Here is a 21590-nt window from a genome sequence, read left to right on the forward strand (position 1 = left end):
CTTCAGTTCCTCCAAGTCTGCTAGTCTAGCCTCACATAAGACCTCTCACCAACTGGGAGATGATCAAACATGTCGCACTCAGTGCAAAAGACTTAATAGCCCCCATCTTACAGTTGGACTGCTGCCTGCATCTTAATACTGGTGATTTCTTTGTTACATTGCTAAGGGAGTTGGAATATGTACAGTAAGGTCCCCTAAGTTGCTAATTATGTTAGACTATGGTAATGTTTAATATTTATTTGTATTGGTAAGTTACCCTCTAAGGATTTCTTAGAATTTTTCTTAACAGCTAATTACTAGCTAACAGAAATTAGCTAATTACTTTTTTAGCTTTCTAATTGGGACAAGGGCCTTTAAATCAGAGATCAGGCCAGATATGGGTGAGAGTAGGGGTAGGAGGGAAGGAATTAAAGTCTAAACTGAAGCTGCCTGTGCCTATTAGCTGTGCTTTATTTATACTGATACTATAGCAATGTTAAAATAGCCCCTTGAAATGCTAGCCTATGTACACTAACATTCCCTTCCTCTGCTAAGAAAAAAAAACTATTCCTAAAACTCCCTTGCTAAGTGATTAAAGTACTTTAAATAAAATAAGTCATTGAGATTATCTTTTTAGCTTTAGGATTCCCTTTTCTCAAGTTTGCAAGCAATGTCCCAGCAAAGTCTTACCAGTGAAGATCTCTTTGTCTCTGGAAGTCCTCCCATAGCACCTCTTCTAGACTGAGGGGGGTGTGTATAGGGGGGAGGGATCAGCAGTGCCCTATATAGCAGCTGCACCATAAGGATATTGTTCCATTTGATTCATTACTATTTTTTTTTTAAAGCCATTGAAGGCAATTCTATATTTGAGCACATGGTCTGACTCTTATAGCCTCTTAGTTGCTACCCCATTAGCGGTTGGTGTACCCCAGGGTTCTATCTTAGGACCTCTTCTCTTCTCTCTCTACACCTCTTCCCTTGGTGCCCTGATCCCCTCCCATGGCTTCTAATATCACCTTTATGTTGAGGACTCCCAGCTCTACCTCTCTACACCTGAAATTTCACCTAAAGTCCAAGAAAAAGTCTCTGCTTGTTTGGCTGACATTGCTGCCTGGATGTCCTGCCATCATCTGAAACTAAATACATTATGTCCAAGACTGAGCTGCTCCTCTTTCCTCCTAAACCCTCTGCTCCTCCTCCTCCTTTCTCCATCTCTGTAAATAATACTGTCATTGTTCCAGTCTCTGCTTGCAACCTTGGAGGAGTCGTCGATTCTGACCTCTCATTTTCTATATCCAACAAGCTGCTAAGACCGGTTGCTTCTATATCTTCAATATCACCAAAATTTGTCCCTTCCTCTCTGAGCACACTACCCGGACCTTTGTTCAAGCTCTCGTAACCTCACGCTTAGATTACGGCAATCTACTTCTAACTGGTCTCTCGCAGTGTCGCCTCTCCCCTTTGCAATCTGTGCAAAACTCTGCTGCACGACTCACCTTCTACCAACCTCGCAATGCTCATGTCACCCCTCTTCTTAAGTCACTTCACTGGCTCCCTACCTGCCATCACATTATTGCTGACCTACAAGTGTGTTCATTCTGCTGCCCCTCAATATCTCTCTTTGCTTCTCTCTCCTTATACACCTCCCAGAGAACTCCGTTCCTCAGATAAGTCACTCTTAACGTTACCCTTCTCCTCCACTGCCAATTCCAGACTTTGTTCCTTTCATCTAGCTGCCCCCTATACCTGGAATAAATTACCCAAGTTTGTCCGCCAAGCCCCCTTCCCTTCCCTTGTTTAAAAGCAGACTGAAAACCCACCTTTTTGATATTGCTTTCAATCCTTAACCCTACTCCTCTGCCCTCCAACCCAGCCAGCTGATTAACCATTCCCCTTAACTGTATCCATGACATCTTGTTTGTCTGTCTTGCCTGTTTAGACTGTGTACACTTTCGAGCAGAGATTGTTTTCTTCTTCTTTGTGACTCTGTACAGTATCACCGGCAGCCTCAGGGCAATGGGTCCTGGGACACCAGGACAAGACAAAACTCTTGTGAGCCGCAGCGGGCAGCACAAGGGAAGGAAAACAGAAGGAAACACCACTTCACCAGGTAGGTATTCTTCAGGTAATCATTGGGTTTATTCTTGAAATCAAAATAAATCAAGCCAGCTTGCTTGTTTCCATATTAATCAATTCAAACAAAAACATAACTTGTCAGGATATTCAGTGATCAAGAATAGTCTCAAAACCAATCAAAATATACAACTAAACAGACCCTAAGTTAATGTTGGATAGATATAGTTCCAAACATATAAGGCAAAATCTTCCTCAAAGCTGGGACTGGCTCTCCAGCCAATTCACAGTCCAATAACTTGAAAAACTCCATAAACAAAAACAGTCTCTGGTGCTGATATCTTCAGCCTGAGTCAGCGCTACTGTACTGACCCTCCCAGCAGCTGACGTGCTGGCCAGGCAGTGTGCTCCGCATGGCAATAACATTGCCAACAATAGGCCCTCTATCCCACTACTGAGAACACCGGGCAAACCCCACTGCCTGGGACTGGATCAACCCTTCCCCCACCCAGGGGAAACAGTAAAACACAAAAATCAAAAACAAGACTTTCACAGTTCTCACAGGAGCCCTCACAGTTCACACAGCTCCCACAGGGTTACCAAAAACAACTTGGAGACAGCTTAGATAAGCAAGGTTTCAGTTACTCAAATAGGCAGTATCAATTACTTGCTTCTGGAACAGCAAACTTCCATGGGCAGGACTTCATTCTGTAACTCAGCATTTGGCTCTGGGTCCAGCTCCATGTCCTGAGGAACTTAAGGCATGCAGAGGCGGTTCCGCTCCAGCCTCAGTCAACTCCATGCATTCCACATGGGGGCTGCCATTCAGAGCTCTCAGCCCTGAGCGCCGCTGCCTGTCCTCTAGCTGTAGCTGCTCCTTCTGATTCTGTCTCTCCAACTGCTCAGTTCTCTGGGATAAAAGTCTTCAGCCCCGCCCCAAACCCTCAGGTGAAAAAGATTTCCTGGGAACTAACCTAGGATTGTGTGGGGGATGGGAAACCTGCACTTCTGCTCTCCCACTCCCTCTATAGGTCAAAGAAGGAAAGTCATCCAATGTCTCAGTTTGGGGTTTAAATGGAGCTGCTTGTGGATTGTCAGCTCTTGAACTGTGCACTGCTCTAGGGACAGACCTAGCAGGCATAGGCTGCATACCACAACAGCGCTGCATGTGTCTGGTAGCGCTATAGAAATAATTAATAGTAGTAGTAGTAGTAATTTGTGACTTGTTCTACTTTTAATATTTTATTTTATTTTCTATACAGTTCTCCTAGGGGAGCTCAGAATGGTTTACATGAATTTATTCAGGTACTCGAGCATTGTTCCCAGTCTATCCTGGCGGGCTCACAATCTATCTAATGTACCTGGGGCAACGGTGGCATTAGCTGTCTGATCATTTGAACCTGAAGATAATTTACTCTGGCAAAGCAGGGGAAGGCTATAAAAATCCCTAAATACTTCCAGGTAACAATTTCGACCGTCAGCAGCATTATTAAGAAATGGAAGTTACATGAAACTGTTGAAACCAAGGCAAGCTCTAGAAGATCAAAACAAATCTCTAATAGAGTTGGCTGCAAACTGGCCAGATGTACAAAACAGAACCTACATATCATTGCAAATAACTTCCTGAAAGTTTAGCCGATACAGGAGGAGTTATCCACAGATCCACAACACAGCGTCGCTTACAGAACAAAGTTCTACGTGAGAGACCTATCAAAAGGAAACCTTTCCTAAATCCACCACATAAATTGTTGTCTAAAGTATGCATAAGAAAACCTTGATATAATTGAAATATTTTGGAAGAAAGTGCTTTGGACTTGTTAACCAAAATTTGAACTGTTTGGTCGCAATCACACGATACATGTAGAAAAAAAACCCCACCTTACCAATTGTTTAGCACTGGGGTAGATCTATTATTCTTTGGGATTCTGCGATAGCCAGTGGCATAAAAATTATTGTGTGGGTAAAATGAAGAAGAGATTTAAATATATATCAACAGATCTTATAAGCTAATGTCCCACAGTAAGTGAAGAAACTGAAGCTGAAAAGAGGCTGGATAGTTCACCACGATAATGATCTGAAACATACCCTCGAAATCAGCCATGTAGTACTTACAGGAAAAGAAAGATGAAGGAACTGGAGTGGCCCTCAGAGGCCCCAGACTTGAATATTATTGAAAATCTGTGGGGAGTTCTCAGACATGCAGCGCATAGAAGGAGATCTAAGAATATTTCTGACGTGTAAGAGTTCTGCAGGGAAGAGTGGGAAAAAAATTCAAAAGCTACAACAGAAAAACCTTAGCTAGCTACAGAAAACAGTCGGAAGCTGTTACTACTGCCAAAGGAGGTGTTACGAAATACCGACTGGAAGGGTGTCCAAATTTTGCACCTGCCATATCCTATTGTTAGTATTTTCAATCTGTTAAAATCAGCAAATACATAGTAATTGTGCATTAAAATTTAGAGGAAGATATCTGGTTTAACTTTGTACCTTGTAGAGGTTGCGATCTATATTCAGCCATGCAGTCAACATATAACTTGAAACTAATTCCGACACACTATCCATTTACATAGTGTTGTTGAAAATGCACGTATAACTTGAAATGTCTACATTAGACCTTTTGGGGTAAATTCTATAACTGGCGCTGGGCGCAAATTCTATAAACAGCTGTTCTGTGTGGAGCTGCCATTACAGAATACTATTTTGCGGTAAGCACTTACGTCGTATCAAAGGCTGGTGCAAGCACTTGTGCCTAGCTGTTGTCAGTTAGGCGTCTAACCCTTAGTATTATACAACATGCGCGCGTAAATCTTAGGCATGCCCCCGACCCACCCATGCCCCTAGAAATACACATCTCAGAAAATGAGCGAACAGCTTCTAGAATAGCGTCCATGCCAATTAATAACAATTTAAGCCAATAATTGACTGTAAACTCCAATTATGGAAATTAAAAATTATGAAATTAAGTTGTAAGCGTAACTGACCTTATTCTATAAACTGGGAACCCAGCTTTATAGAATTAGGAGGCTTGAGGGTCATTTCATAGGTGTCGGAACGGGGGAAGCCACAGGGGCCATGGCATCCCCAAAAATTGGTGGTCAGAGTCAGTTATGGCTCTACTCCCCCACCCACATCCTCCCGACCGCTGTAATTGTAAATCTTCCGGCAGCCACTGCACAGCGTCGCTGCAGAATGATGACTTCTGGGACAGGCCAGCTTCGTTGATGCTGCGCGGTGGCTGCCAGAAGATTTAAAATTACAGAGACTGGGGAAGGTAGGTGGGGGAGTCGGGAGCTGGAGAGAGAGGTCATGCCACAGGATCCTGCTGGGGCTATAGTAGAGCCCTTGGGCCCCCCAAAATGAGAAAGCGTTCCACTGCCTAAGGGCCATTTTATAAGGAAACAACTAGTTAATGTAATGTAATGTAATGTAATTTATTTCTTATATACCGCTACATCCGTTAGGTTCTAAGCGGTTTGAAGAAAATATACATTAAGATTATAAATGAGAAGTAAGAAGGTACTTAAAAAATTCCCTTACTGTCCCGAAGGCTCACAATCTAACTAAAGTACCTGGAAATTAATAAAGAAGAGAAAATAAAGATGGTTGAAAAAAGAAAAATTCTATGTGAACTTATAGGATGGAAATTAAACTGACAGTGAAGAACTGTATGAAAAATACATATGGAATGCAGTTAGAGAGGGTAGGTTACAATCTATTTATGGTATTTGTTTAATTGGAAGGTGTTAAGGTGGGTAATTTGGGGGAAGGTTATCTAAAGGTAGGTGAATCTTCTGGAGGTAAAAGAGGAGGGGTTAAGATATTTGGATGAATTTTTTGAAAAGCAGGGTTTTGATTTCTTTTCTGAATGTTTAAGCCTATTTGATGATGACAAGTAGGTGTATACTTGTCTTTATAAAATACTAGTACAAGCGGCAGGCTTACTACTAGAGCTGGTATAAATATCTGTGCCAATATTTGCCAACAGTACAGTATTTCACAATCTATACATGTACTAACATGCTCTGCCCATACTCTGCCAAAATTTCACCCCTATGTACACCCACTAATTAAGCAAGCATCATTTCAAAACATATATTTTTGCACTGGTTGGTATTTTATAAGCAGTCATTTATACACGTGTGTGGCCAAATCTGCATATGATTGGCTAAAATACCCCAAAGTGGGCGTGTACTTTATCCCTTCAGGTATGCACCCCTTTATAAAATAACCCTCTTCAAGTTATACCTGTAATCAACGTAAGCCAAACGGGCTTCTATCTTACATGTTTAGCAGCTGAACGTTGCCACTTAGCACTTAAGTTAAATTTGGGGCCCCAGAACAATTTATACAGCCAGAATGATCTATTCAAAAGGCCTGGATTATTTAAGAAAAGGATTTCTGTGGTTGAGACTTCCACAGAGGGGCTGATTCTATAAAGGGCGCCTAACTTAATTGGCAAAATACCCTTAATAGTCTCAATAATTGGTTAAAAAAAATTTTTTATTGGGCGATAGGTGCCTATCCGATTCTATAAAAAAATAGGTACTTATTGCATGGCGCTTAGTAGCACCTAATGACTAAAATGCAATTCTCCAAAAACGTACCCCCTCTTCTACGAAACCACGATAGAAGTTTCTAGCATGGGGAGCCGCGCTGAATGGCCCGCGCTGCTTCCGAAGCTCATAGGAACTCAATAAGCGTCAGGAGCAGCACGGACCATTCAGCACAGCTCTCTGCGCTAAAAACATCTAGTGCGGTTTCGTAGAAGAGGGGGGTTAGGCGCCTGAAATGTAGGCCTTTAAAACCCTGGCCTATATTTCAGGCGCCTAGGTTTTTACGCAGGTGCCGCTAGCCGTGATTCTTTAAACAGCACCTAAGTGTGATTGACATGTGGCCGGCGCCATTTTTTTTAGGCACCGTTTATAGAATCAGCCCAAGGGTACATAAGTGCTTTTGAACACTGACCACATTGCATGAATTGCTGTTCACTGAGAGACGTGAAGCGGCATTTTAGGAAGGACAATTAAATCAGAATGGAGATGGGAAATTTCAAATTCTGTTAATATTTCAGAGAAGGATCTCTTAATATAGAGCCTGTTCTACAGTAAAATACATGGAGAAATGAGCGTTTGCACTCTGCTTATGTACGGCATGAACATTCAGTTTAGAAAAGTAAACGTCCAAAATATCAACGGTTTAAATTGGACACATAGACGTTTGTACTGAGGAACAACTTAGAGGTTTATGTGCCTGAGCATAAGCATTTATCTTAGCAGTTTTAGAAGCATAAACATTAATTTTCCCCGAAGCTGTCACAGATCCCAGTATTCCTTCTCAGTTTGGCTTTCAGGAGGGACATCAAACACTAGGAAATTAAAGGGAGAGGGCTGATGCCCCCAATCCTTCTGGTGACCCCCCCCCCAATCCCTCCGGTGGGATTAGTAGGGGCTCAGGAGGAGCACTTTTCTGAAACATAGACAACCTGGATAGCAGATGTAAATCCTGAAGTAGATCTGTTAGGACAGTGTCCTTCAACCTTTTGACACCTATGGACTGGCGAAAATAAAATAATTATTTTGTGGACCGGCGGTTGAAGAACACTGGGCTAAGTCGTGGGCCAGACCCTGCCCATCTCTGCCCCAGACCCCTCCCCCATAATAGTACTAATTGTAACACCATTTTTTCCATTCATTTTTCATATATACACACACACACACAATATAATCTTATTAACAACACATTATGGTTAACCACAAAATTAAAATACACAAAGCACACTGTATGCTTCTCAACGTTCATTCCTACCAGAACATAGATAACCCCTATGCAAATACGGGACCAAAAACTAACAGTACTAATATATACAAACAAACCCTAAGATGTAAGACTCTGCATACAGTACAACCCCAGAGAAAAAGAAACAAATGCATTTCTTCCTGAACAGTGCAAAATACAGAGAGCAGATGTAAATTCTCAAAATTGACATAATTCAATCAGTAAATTTAAAAGTAAAATCATCCCCCCTACCTTTGTTGTCTCCCTCCCTCCATGCTGTGCTTTACCTTCTGGTCTGTTCCTGCCTGGCCGTTTTATGACGCCCCCGGTGTTACCTTCGAGCCGGTTCCCTCTTCCTCAATGCTGTAGTGCGAGTAGCGGCTCTTTGCGCATCCCACGTCTCATCTGGAAGCCTTCCCTCTGACGTTGCGAAGCTGATACCCGCAGCTTTGTGCACAGCAGCACTGAGGAAGAGGGAGCCATCCTGAAGATTACGCCGTATCGATCGCACCGCAGACTGGCGATTGAAGAACACTGTCTCGGGCCCAATGCACGTGCCGGCAGGAAATTTCTGCAGACCAGCACCGTTCCGCGGACCGGCGGCTGAAGAACACTGTGTTAGGACACAGACATTCATTTCCCTTCTGAAATGGGGAATAAACATTCATTTTTAGGCCATATCTAGTCCTGCCCAAAATGTGCTTAAAAACCACTCCCCCTTTCCATCTGTTTGCTCTTCAGTTTTTGATATGCATATCCTGGCTTTGCAACATTGGAACTTAGATGTTTTGCTAAATAACCCCCCCCTTTTACTGAACCGCAATAGTGGTTATAAGCGCAGGGAGCCATGCTGCTCCCGACGCTCATAGAGTTCCTATGAGCGTCATGAGCAGTGCGGAGCATTCAGCGTGGCTTCCTCTGCTAATAACCGCTATCGTGGTTTAGTAAAAGTGGGGGCAAATGTTTAAGTACCAGTTTATGCATTTCTAAAACATGAATGGTAAGATAAGCACCTTAGTGGAACATATCATAAGGCTTGGGGTACCTAAAGGTTTCTACACAACTATATATCTGTCTTTTATTTATGTAGCCGTTGCCAAGCTCCAGTATATCTCATCCTTATACCTTGCATGCTATGACATTTTCCCTTTTTTTTTTTTTTTTTTGCTACGGCTCTCCTCCGCTTGTGGTGGACTTTTTTTTAATGGAGTATTTGAGTTTTGATTCCCTTTTTGATATATTATTGATTCTTTGTCTCCAATTTTTTCATATTAAGAGTTGCTTGGATGTAATTGTCTAAAATTAAACATAAAAATAAAGAACATATGGCACTCCCGTGTCTCTAGCACATCAGCATCCTGACTGTGGCAAATTTACCCATGTTCCTTTGCACCATGTACATGTTGCAGTGCCTCTGAAATGATGCACTACGAGCAATGTGACTGGTACCTTGTTTCCCAGGTTAACGTTGGCTTGCTTGGAGATGAGGAGAGAGACCATGTCAGTAAGTCCTTCCTGCGCAGCGAGATGCAACGGTGTCACCCCCTGGAGAGATTCAGCATTGGCAGATGCTCCATACTGTAGCAGGCTGCTGGCAACCTCCAGCTGGTTCTGTTTGGAAGCAATGTGCAATGGGGTGTAGCCATTCTATAAAAAAGTAGATTATAGAGAGCGTATCAACAGCTGAATTAATACCAACTCATCCATTCAGACACCCCCTTTTTCCCTCATCACTTTCAGAGGCGTTTTTGTAGTTATACTGTGATGTACCAAATACTGTATTCTCAGTACCTTTTACAGCAATTACCTAAAACATTTAAAACAAAAACTACAAAGTATAAAAAAAATACATAACAAGAAATAAAACAAATATAATACAAAACCAAGTACAAAGCAGGGAAATACCAACACAATAGTCCAGCCATCTGTGACTATAAGGTTGCTAGACTCCACCCACTTTCAGCACCCTTGAAGATGTAGTAGCACACCAATGGCCTCCATGCCATAAACACTGTTGCAACAGGCTGTCTCCCCCCCAAATACCCTTCACTATCAGCAAATATTCTTAATCTGGACTACAAGACATATAATGGTGCACCAAGAAAACATGCAAAAAGCATCAAAATAACCCCCCCCCCCCATTATTACAAAACAGTAGTGTGGTTTTTAGCGCCGGCCGCAGTGGTAACAGCTCCGACACTTATAGGAATTATTTTATGAGCGTCAGAGCTGTTACCGGCACGGTTGGCGCTAAAAACCATGCTACAGTTTTGTGGGGAAAAAAAAATGGGGGGGGGGGGGTTAACTTAAAATTTCAGAAAGTCACATCATATCTCTGCAGCTACACCAAATTTACACTTTCACCATTTCTCCCTAGAAGCAAGGTTATTCTGATCTGGGTTAATATCCACAGGAAGACTGTTCCATACAGAAAGCTCTAGCTTGCACAAAAACCCTCATTGCCCCTCTAACTGATGAAACATAGAACATTGCTTTTTGAGTGGATTGAAGTTTTTGTCCTGAAATGAACCATCTTCATTTATTTCCTAAACATCATGCCAAAATCTTAAACTTAGCTTCAGCCTGAATTGAGAGCCAATGTAAAATACAGGGCAGTGGTATTGAAGAAGACCACATAAGACACTTAAGCGCTACCCTAACAGGTCACATAACATGCTAAATATGGGAATATATGATAGCCTGGGCTCTACATGCCACTATAAGATCTGACTCCAGTTACCTAGAAATCCCCGCTGTCTGTCTGGATTTGGAGACATCCTGTGGAGAGTGTACCGTATAGACATGTATGTTCTGAAACAGAATATGAAAATGGCATCTAAATTTCAGAAGAACTAAGACCATGGCAAGCCGGGGAATAGCAAGAGGGAAGATTTCCTGAATAATATGTTCTCTTAGGCTTCTGCAGATGGCATCATGATTATTGTAGTTGTCCAGGTCTTGTTGCATCTGAGTAGGTAGAACTGACATGTTAGCCATCATGCTGTAGCTTTCTTCAGGGTGTGATGTGTGGTCTGCAGTTTGTCTTTATATATAGTGGGTCCTCAAAGCTGATTGGCTGGGTCTTGAGGTGAAAGAGGCAGGAAAGTCAGTTGGTCATGAATTTGAATTTTGGCAGGAGATTCTGTTGTCACAACTTTAAATTCTTGCAGGAAAGAGACTTGAAATAAATTGTGACAGTTCTGATTCTGGAAGGAGAGGATTTTCTGAGGTTATATTCTAAAACTTTGAGAGGGAGGAAGACAACAAATGCCAAAATTCAAATTTGTGACCAATGGATTTTCCTGCCAAAATTCAATTTTGTGAACAATGGACTTTCCTGCCTCAATCACCTCAAGCCCCAGCCAATCAGATTTGAGTACCCACTATATATAAAGACAAACTGCAGACCTCAAAGCACACCCTGAAGAAAGTCACAGTATGATGGTGGAGAAGTTGGTTCTACCTAACCAGACGTGATGAAACCCAGAAAACTACAACTACTACTATCTATTCAGTCGTGCCCAACACTTGGATACTTTGTAGGCCAGTCCTCGCCATGCTTTCCTGTTTTCCACATCTTCTTTCAATTGCTTGATGTTCATTCCCATGTCATTCTTGATGGTATCCAGCCAACGGGCCTTCGGTCTCCCCTGCTTCCTTTTACCACTGACCGCTCCAGGTAGCACCCCCTTTTCTAGTGAATTCACCCTCATCACATGTCCAAAATAGGGCAGTTTCTATCTGGTAATCTTGTCTTCCAGGGACAACTCTGGGTTTATATGATCAAGAACATCTTTTTTGGTGATACTAGCTTCCATGGGATTCATAGAAGTCTTCTTCAGCACTACAGCTTTCGTGAGTGTCTATGTCTCGCAGCTATATGTCGTGATTGGGAACAGTATGGCAGTGATCAGTCTTTGTATGATGGTGACTGAGACGTCTTTGCACTTCCATATTTGGTCCATGCTCACGATGGCTGCACTCCCAGTGTTAATCGATGCTTAATCTCTGCTGTTGAACCACCACGGTGATCAATGAGGGACCCAAGGAAGATGAAGCTGTGAACCACTTCTATTTCTTCATTGTTGATCTTTATGTGGATTTTCTTGTTGGTGGTACTCATGAGTTTGGTTTTTCTTGATGTTCAGGTAAAGTCCCATCTTCTCGCTTTCTTCTTTCAGCTTCAAGATCAACTTCTTGAACTACAACAATCAGCCCTAAATGATAGTTTATTACTTGGTGAAAGATAGATAAAACAACTTAGCTCCTCAGTAGTTTGTATATTGGAGGATAAATCTGAGTGACTCTCTGGCCAAATTTCTGTGGTTTTGCAGATGCCAAGTGAATATGCACAGAAGGTTACAGAAGATGAGTGGAGATCCCAGGATTCTATATGTGGCATAAAAATTGCACACCCAAAATTGCTCACAACCAATTATTGCAGTTAGTTGGCTACAATTAGGATTTGTACATGCATGTGTCTAGGTGCTATTCTACAAGCATCCACACACAAATTTTTCAGTGTGCAACTCAAAATGGGGGATGGCCATGGTGGGTTAGGGAGTTCACTAAAGATATGCAGTATTACTGAATACAAGAGATCTGCGCCTAAAGCAATGTTACTTACCGTAACAGTTGTTATCCAGGGACAGCAGGCAGCTATTCTCACTAGTGGGTGATGTCATCAGACAGAGCCCCGGTACGGACGTCTCACAAGCACGTGTTGCTTGTAGAAACTTAAAAGTTTCTAGATGCCCGCACCGCGCATGCGCCGGTGCCTTCCCGCCCGGAGGTCCGGGCGTGTCTCCTCAGTTCAGGTAGCTAGCCTGGGAAGCCAACCCAGGGGAGGTGGGTGGGACGTGAGAATAGCTGCCTGCTGTCCCTGGATAACAACTGTTACGGTAAGTAACATTGCTTTATCCCAGGACAAGCAGGCAGGTATTCTCACTAGTGGGTGACCTCCAAGCTAACCTCAGTGGGATGGAGGGGGAGTTGGCGACTTAAGAGAATAAATTTTTCAATACTGTTTGGCCAAACTGTCCATCCCGTCTGGAGAGAGTATCCAGACAATAATGTGAGGTGAATGTGTGAACCGAGGACCAGGTGGCAGCCTTACAAATTTCCTCGATTGGTGTTGATCTGAGGAATGCTACTGAGGCTGCCATTGCTCTGACCTTAAGGGCTGTGACCTTACAAGGAAGTGATAATCCAGCCTGGGCATAGCAGAAAGAGATACAAGCCGCCATCCAATTAGAGATGGTGCGCTTTGATACGGGTCTTCCCAACTTATTAGGGTCGAAGGACACAAAAAGTTGAGGAGTGGTTCTGTGTGGCTTGGTGCGATCCAGGTAGAAAGCCAGCGCATGTTTACAGTCTAGAGTGTGAAGGGCCGATTCTCCGTGGTGAGAATGGGGCTTAGGGAAGAATACTGGAAGTACAATGGATTGGTTGAGATGAAATTCTGAGACCACCTTAGGCAGGAATTTCGGGTGAGTGCGGAGGACCACCTTGTCATGATGGAATACTGTGAATGGTGGATCCGCCATCAGTGCCTGGAGTTCGCTGACTCTGCGAGCGGACGTAAGGGCTACCAGGAAAAGCACTTTCCAGGTGAGATACTTAAGAGGGGCCCTGTTGAGTGGTTCAAACGGGGGCTTCATGAGACGGGAAAGGACTACATTGAGGTCCCAAACTACTGGGGGTGGTTTGAGAGGAGGGTTAACATGGAAGAGTCCTTTCATAAATCTGGCGACCACCGGATGGGCCGAGAGGGGTTTCCCTTGTAGGGGCTGGTGGAACGCCGCAATAGCGCTCAGGTGGACTCGTATGGATGTAGACTTGAGCCCGGATTGAGATAGGTGTAGGAGATAGTCCAGCACGGAGGATAAGGAAGCTCGCTGAGGTTCCTTTGATTTAGAAACACACCATGAGGAGAATCTAGTCCATTTCTGGGAGTAGCATTGTCGAGTGGCGGGCTTCCTGGAAGCTTCCAAGACCTCCCTCACTTCTTGAGAGAAGTGGTGAGGGGTTACGTTGAGAGGAACCAAGCTGTCAGGTGGAGAGACTGCAGGTTGGGATGAAGCAGTGATCCTTGATGTTGAGTAAGTAGTGAAGGAAACACTGGAAGTGGTACTGGTTCCCTGCTGCTGAGTTGAAGTAGGAGGGAGAACCAAGGTTGTCTGGGCCACCGAGGAGCTATTAGGATCATGGTGGCCTGTTCGAGTTTCAGCTTGACCAGAGTCTTCTGGATCAGCGGGAATGGTGGGAACGCATATAGAAATCGTTTCCCCCAGTTCAGTAGAAAAGCATCTGCCTCGAGGCGATGAGGGGTGTAGATCCTGGAGCAAAACTGAGGCAGTTTGGAGTTGTGGGGAGCCGCAAAGAGGTCTATCTGAGGCGTCCCCCACTGTGTGAAGATTTGGTGAAGGGGGCTGGAATGGAGAGTCCATTCGTGCGGTTGTAGTAGACGACTCAGTTTGTCTGCTAAGACGTTGTTCTCCCCCTGAATGTAGACTGCTCTGAGGAAGGCGTTGTGGCGCACCGCCCAGTCCCAGACTCGTAGAGCTTCCTGGCAAAGGAGGGCCGAGCCCGTGCCTCCTTGCTTGTTGATATAATACATGGCGGCCTGATTGTCTGTGCGAATGAGGATTACCATGTCGTGAAGTAGGTGTTGGAAAGCTTGGAGCGCATTGAAGATGGCTCTGAGTTCCAGTAGATTGATTTGGTGTAGTCTTTCCGCACTGGTCCAGAATCCTTGGGTGCGGAGACCATCCAGGTGGGCCCCCCATGCATAATTCGACTAATCGGTTGTGAGAACTTTCTGATGGGGGGGGAGAGTGCATCAGCAAACCTCTGGATAGATTCGAAGAGGTCATCCACCAAAGTAGAGACTGCCGAAGAGCAGGTGTGACTAAGATGTGTTTGGATAGTGGATCGGACGTCTGATTCCACTGTGATGCCAGGGTCCACTGGGGGATCCTGAGATGGAGTCTGGCAAAGGGTGTCACATGTACTGTGGAGGCCATATGGCCCAGGAGCACCATCAGTTGTCTCGCCGGTAGGGTTTGGCGAGTAGACACCGACTGGCAGAGATGAAGAAGAGACTCCATGCGTTGCAGAGGCAGGAATGCTCGGAGTCGGGTGGTGTCCAGGACCGCTCCGATGAAGGGGAGGGACTGGGTGGGTTGTAGATGAGACTTGGAAAAGTTGATCTCGAAGCCCAAATTCTGGAGGAAGTAGGTTGTAGCCAAGGCCGCCGAAGTGACCTCTGGGGCTGACGGGGCCTTGATGAGCCAGTCGTCGAGGTATGGGAACACCTGTAGACCCCTGTCCCGGAGTGCCGCGGCCACTACCACCAGGCACTTTGTGAAGACTCTGGGGGACGAAGATAGGCCGAATGGTAGCACTCGATATTGTAGGTGCAGATTTCCCACCCGAAATCTGAGGAACTTTCGGGAGGCCGGGTGAATGGGGATGTGAGTGTAGGCCTCCTTGAGATCCAGGGAGCATAACCAGTCGTTCTGCTCGAGGAGGGGGTATAGAGAAGCCAAAGTCAACATGCGAAACTTCTCTTTGACCAGAAACTTGTTGAGGGCCCGAAGGTCTAAAATGGGTCGCAGGTCGCCCGTTTTCTTCGGGACGAGGAAGTACCGGGAGTAAAACCCTCGGTTCAATTGGTCTGACGGGACCGGCTCGACAGCCCGAAGCTGAAGTAAGGTTTGGACTTCCTGAAGAAGAAGGGCGGTCTGCGTCGAGCTTGAAGGATACTCTCTTGGAGGGTGGTCCGGGGGGACCCGATGGAATTGAAGGGAGTATCCTTCTCTTATGATGGTAAGGACCCATAGGTCCGTGGTTATGGCCTCCCATCGATGGTAAAAAAGATGGAGGCGGCCCCCTATGGGAGAGGCTGAGTGCATAACGGTGTCGGTTATGCTCCCGGGAGGGGAGTCAAAAGGGCTGGGGAGCCTTAGGTGCAGCCGGTGGCTGAGGTTTTTGCTGAGACTTCTGGGGAGGTTGTCTCTTCGCAGGTTGTCTCGCAGCAGGCGTTTGTCTGGGCATGTAACGCCGCTGGTAAATCAGGGGTGGCCTGGAAGGTCGAGACTGTTGAGGTTTGGGTTTGGGCCGCAGGATGGATTGAAAAGATTTTTCATGATCCGACAGCTTCTTGGTAACAGTTTCGATAGACTCATCGAACAGGTCAGCTCCAGCACATGGTACGTTGGCGAGTCTGTCCTGGAGGTTGGGATCCATATCGATTGTACGGAGCCATGCCAGGCGACGCATGGCTACCGCGCTTGCGGCAGCACGTGCCGAGAGTTCGAATGCATCGAAGGAGGATTGCATCAGCTGGAGGCGTAATTGGGAGAGGGAGGCTACCACTTCCTCGAACTCGAATCGAGCTTGGTTGTCTATGAACGGAGTGAACTTGCGGAGCACCGGCAAGAAGAACTCTAGATAGGAAGAGAAAAAGAAATTGTAGTTCAGCACCCGTGACGCCATCATGGAGTTTTGATAGAATTTTCTACCAAATTTGTCCATCGTTCTCCCCTCTCGGCCCGGCGGTACAGAGGCGTAGACCTGGGAGGGATGAGAGCGTTTAAGAGAGGACTCGACCAGTAGGGATTGGTGGGAGAGTTGAGGGCCCTCAAACCCTTTATGGTGCACGATGTGGTATCGAGCATCGAGTTTGCTGGGAATCGCCGGTATGGAGTACGGTGTTTCGAAACACTGCATGAAGGTCTGATCCAGCAATTTATGCAGGGGGAGCCGAAGCGACTCCGTTGGAGGGTTAGGTAAATGCATGGTGTCCAGATACTCTTTGGAGTATCGGGAGCCCGTGTCAAGGGTCACATCCAGATCATCCGCCATTTGTCGGAGGAATGATGAGAAGGACAATTGATCCGCCAGCGTCGGTCTGTGGGACGGGCTGGAGGAGGAGGAGGCCTCCGGGTCCATGGACATCGGGGAGTGGCAAGGAGAATCGGGCACCGGTGTCTCCTCGTACTCCGGGCCCTCCGGAGGGGACACCTCTGATGAGGAGTATCCCCTACGTTGCAGTTTTTTCTGCGGTGACACCTCCGAATGGCGTGAAGAGTGCCAGGATGAGTGTCTTGATCGGTGCCCGTCTCGGTGGCGGGACGGGGATCGGGATCGTCTGTGCATAGCATGGTCTCCCGAGGCCCCCAAGTGGTGGATAGGGCTGGAAGCGGTGGATCGCAACTGGGGTTGCGATGCGGATTCTTGCGATGCTACCCAAGTCTGGTAAGGAGTACGGAAGAACTCTTCCTGACTATGCCCAGGGCTTTGAGTATCGATCGGAGGTCTGGTCCCATGTTGGCGCGGAGGCGTAATGGGTTCTAATGGCGGCATATCGGTAAGCGAGGCTTGCCGCATGGGCATCGCCGCCCTCCCCCGTTCGTCCTCGTCGGTTTTCGAGGTCGAACGGCGTGGAGGAGGGGGAGGGGGCGGACCGCCCCTTTGGACCGGTACCGGGAGGTCACCCTGTATGGCAGCGATGAGCCCGGGTCCGATGGTCTGCATGAGCTCAACGAATTGAGCTTCCAGCACGGACCGTAGCGAAGCCGATAAGGAGGGATCCGCACCGAAAGGGGGTCCTCCTGCACGGTCATCGCGCTCCTTCGAGGCCGAGTGCTTCTGCTTAGTAGCTTTCGGCACTTTGATGACCACTGGTGGCACTGTGGAAGGAAGAGGTACCTGAACCGAGGAGACCGGGGCAGGCACCGACGTCGAGCTCGTGGATGGTGTCGGGATGAACGATGCCGGTTTCACCACACTCGATGCAGGAGGGGTCGATACCGGTTTCGCCCGAACCGGGGAGGTATCAGATGAAGTGGAGGCTGAGGGATCCTTAGCTGCGTCCATCTTGAACATCGATTCCCACAATAGGCAACGCCGCTTGAATGAGCGTGCCGTAAGGGTAGAGCAAGGCCTGCACGATTTCGGAATGTGGTCAGGGCCCAAACACTGCAAACAGCGCCGGTGAGGGTCCGTGAGTGAAATCGCGCGTTGGCACTTGCTGCACTTTTTAAACCCGGTGATTGGCCGGGACATAGGCCGGAAAATCTCCGCCGCGAGGTCGAAGCCAGTGGGCCTGAGCCACGTGGCCGGCCCGTTCGACCCGCCGGAGGAAATAATCTTCTTTTTTTTTTTTTTTTTTACTGAAAAAGAAAAGTACTGTTAACTGTAATTAAAAGAAAGCGAAAACGCGGACAAGGAAGGCAAATTTAACTGAATTCAGCTAGCGCATGATGAAGTTGAACTTCTCAGCTCCGCGGAAAGAAAAGAACTGAGGAGACACGCCCGGACCTCCGGGCGGGAAGGCACCGGCGCATGCGCGGTGCGGGCATCTAGAAACTTTTAAGTTTCTACAAGCAACACGTGCTTGTGAGACGTCCGTACCGGGGCTCTGTCTGATGACATCACCCACTAGTGAGAATACCTGCCTGCTTGTCCTGGGATAACTTATATGCCAGGATTTAAATCCTTGTGCCCAAAGTTTGGTGAAGAAATCGGGTCTATGTGCTACTCTATAAAAAGTGTAAAACTCGGTGGATGGGACTATGGAAAGAGATGTTTTGTTGATTCAAACATTGGCAAAAATGTTTGGCTTTTCAAATAAGAAGAGCTTTTTTTTTTTTGGCATATTTGCAAGCTAGACCTCCTGTACAGTCCTATCTGCAAAAAGACCTAGAAGGTAGAAAGTATTAGAGAAGAACAAGAAGAATTTGTTACAGCATTAGAGAAGAACAAGTCGGCTTCATCAAGGGATTATGTGATGTCCATTGACTGATGAAACGGTCCCACCATTAGGACATAAGATGGCAAGACAGTTGTTAGGTTGCATCCGCAGGAGTTTCATCAGCCGGAAGCCTGAAGTTAGAATGCCATTATACAGAACCATGGTGAGGCCTCATTTGGATTAATGTGTGCAATTTTGGAGGCCACACTAACGAAAAGATGTGCTGAGAGTAGAGTCGGTGCAACGGATGGCCACCAGGATGGTCTCGGGGCTCAAGGATCTATCGTACGAGGAAAAGCTGAAAAATTTGCGGCTGTACTCACTCAAGGAACGTAGGGAGAGAGGAGACATGATCGAGACGTTTAAGTATATTACTGGCCGTATCGAGCTGGAAGAAGAGATTCTCTTTCTCAAAGGACCCTCAGCCACAAGAGGGCATCCGCTCAAACTCAGGGGCGGGAAATTTCATGGCGACACCAGGAAATATTTCTTCACCAAGAGAGTGGTTGATCCTTGGAACGAGCTCCCAGTGCAGGTGATCGAGGCAAACAGCGTGCAAGAATTTAAGAGCAAATGGGATGCCCATGTGGGATCCCTTAGAGGGTTAAGCCAAGGGAACCTGTCACTAGGAGTGGGATCCCTAGGATAGTAGACTTAGGGGTGGGTCTGTAGAGTGGGCAGATCTGATGGGCTATGGCCCTTATCTGCCGTCATCTTCTATGTTTCTAAGATAAGTTTCTTTTCATTGCTCTTTGCTGGTTATTGTTTGCCAATTTTGAACATCAGACTCAAGCTGGTTTAGCGGTTTTGCTCTTTGGACTGTTTTAATCCGGTCCTCTAAATTTGGACCTTTAGCTATTTTTAGCAGGTGCATAAGTTAAATATTTAAAGAAAAGATTAAAAATTATTTTTTTGCACTTTTTCACTAAGTATCCAATGTAGGGACGCCATTCTGCCACTCTGAAACAGGGCGAGATCGGCACACTGATTTCACCACCCCTGTGAAAGAATTATGAATTATTCCCATTCCCTCTCCCTTCTTGCGATGCAGCCATTCTAAGTAAAGGAAAATGCTAGCATCTTATCACAAGACCTTTGTAACATATTAATCTGACACAGGTTTACCCTTATCCCTTATATGGGCAACAATCAGACTTTGCCTACAGCTTAAGGCTCAGGAGCATGCATTATAACCTTTGGACTGTCACATGCTTATCTTATTTGAGCTGTCCTTATTTGGTAAGGACATCAACTGACAGGCATTGCATATGTGCAGACTCAGGCTCTGTTCACGTGTTAATCAGGTCCTTGTCTAAGTGCTGAGTTGGAGGATGATCACGAGGAAAAAGCACAAGGTAAAGGGAGGGTGATCACGAGGTAAAAGCATGTACCTATCTTTGTATCCACCAATGTAAAACCATGTACCTTTGAACCCACCAATCATGAGTTGTGTAAACGAGGGAATTACTATGATGTCATTAGCTTAGAAGCATAATAAAAAGGGACTTGGAGCTAGCTCTTGCTAGTACCTCCTCCCGACTCTAAGACTGCGTGTGTGTGTGTTTCCTTTGTGGGGCATTCCTACAATCCAATAGAGGGGTTTTTTCAAGACCTATGATAATACTCCTTGTCCCTGATGTGCCCTTGAACCAAGCAATGAGCTTTGGGCATGGGGCATTTGAGGTCTTTTTTCCCTATTGAATACAAACATTTGGATTTTTAATTTCTGTGTTTATTTTGTGCCATTTTGTATTTTTGAACAGAGATTATAGCTTGCACTTTTTGAGTGATAAAGAGATCATAATGTGCAGAAACACTTATTTTATAACCGAATCCCATACCATGTTCTTGGCAACTTACAGAGTGCATTAGAGCTGGCATAATTCAAAGCAATGCTACTTCTAATGTAATCAAGGTATTATTTGAGCTGTTGTCAATAAAGAAACCATTAAATAAATTCCAAAATTTCTGCTTGGGGAAAAATAACCTGTAATTAGTGTAATTAGTGAAAAATTTTCAATAACCTGTAATTAGTGTGAGAGCCATTTCAACAGTCCACAAATACCAAAGGCTGCATTACAGTTTCAAAGACATTGTGTTGAAGAAAGGCATTTAGATTAACCATCACAAAAAAATGTCTCTAGCAAAAGGAGATATTAGGTTCTTATCTGCTAATTTTCTTTCTTTCAGTTCCTCCATATCAACACAGAAACAGATGGGTTTATGCTCCTCTGCCAGCAGGTGGAGCCTGAGACACTGACTTTTGGCATCAATACAAGTGGGCTGTGCAGTCCCTGTTACAATCAGTCTTTACGAATAGCCAAGCAGAAATCAACACGGCTAATTCAGAACACATGACTCCACACTCACATGGAGATAAAAACATAAGCCAAGCCCAAGCGGATCACTTGGATACCAATTAGAACAAGAACCTTCCCCACAGTTTGCCAGCTAAATCAGCCAAACCAAATGCCACTGCTTTTGTAACTCCCCCAGCAACCAACACCTGCAGAAAAAAACCATACTCTTCGCAAAAAGCATAGAACAACATGACAGGAAGGGGTTCTGTGCCGGTCTGGAGAAACTAAAAGAAAGAAAATTAGCAGGTAAGGACCTAATTTCTCCTTCTTTATCGTCCCTCCAGACCGGCACAGAAATGGATGGGACATACCAAAGCAGTACCCATCATGGGTGGGACCCCTGAAGGGCCAACATTAGAATGCGCTCACTGAACACCGCATCTTGACGTGCCTGAACATCCACATGGTAGTGATGCACAAAGGAATAGAGAGAAAACCAAACTGCAGGATTACAGATCTCCACCGGAGGTACAAGAGAAGACTCTGCCCAAGAAACTGCCTGACCCCGAGTGGAATGAGCTTTGAGAAATTCCGGAATAGGCTTCTTTTAAAGAAGGTACGCCTAAGCGATAGCCTCCTGGTGCTATCTGGAGAATGTGGGGTGGTCTAGGGGTGGAGGTAAGGCAGATCCAGGAGTTACCTGC

At 45.6% G+C, this 21590-nt stretch overlaps 1 protein-coding gene across 10 annotated transcripts in view; it reads right to left on the reverse strand.

Annotated features, from left to right (window-relative positions):
* Positions 1–21590, reverse strand: part of ANK1 (ankyrin 1) — a 355025-nt gene that overhangs the window by 177556 nt on the left and 155879 nt on the right. For all 10 annotated transcript variants that reach the window (XM_033948942.1, XM_033948947.1, XM_033948950.1 and 7 more), the window contains one exon: positions 9277–9474. In XM_033948942.1, coding sequence (XP_033804833.1) covers positions 9277–9474 — 198 coding nt within the window. The remainder of the gene's footprint in view (positions 1–9276; positions 9475–21590) is intronic.

The sequence above is a fragment of the Geotrypetes seraphini genome, chromosome 6 (genome assembly GCF_902459505.1).
Source record: "Geotrypetes seraphini chromosome 6, aGeoSer1.1, whole genome shotgun sequence".
NCBI classification, from domain to species: domain Eukaryota; kingdom Metazoa; phylum Chordata; class Amphibia; order Gymnophiona; family Dermophiidae; genus Geotrypetes; species Geotrypetes seraphini.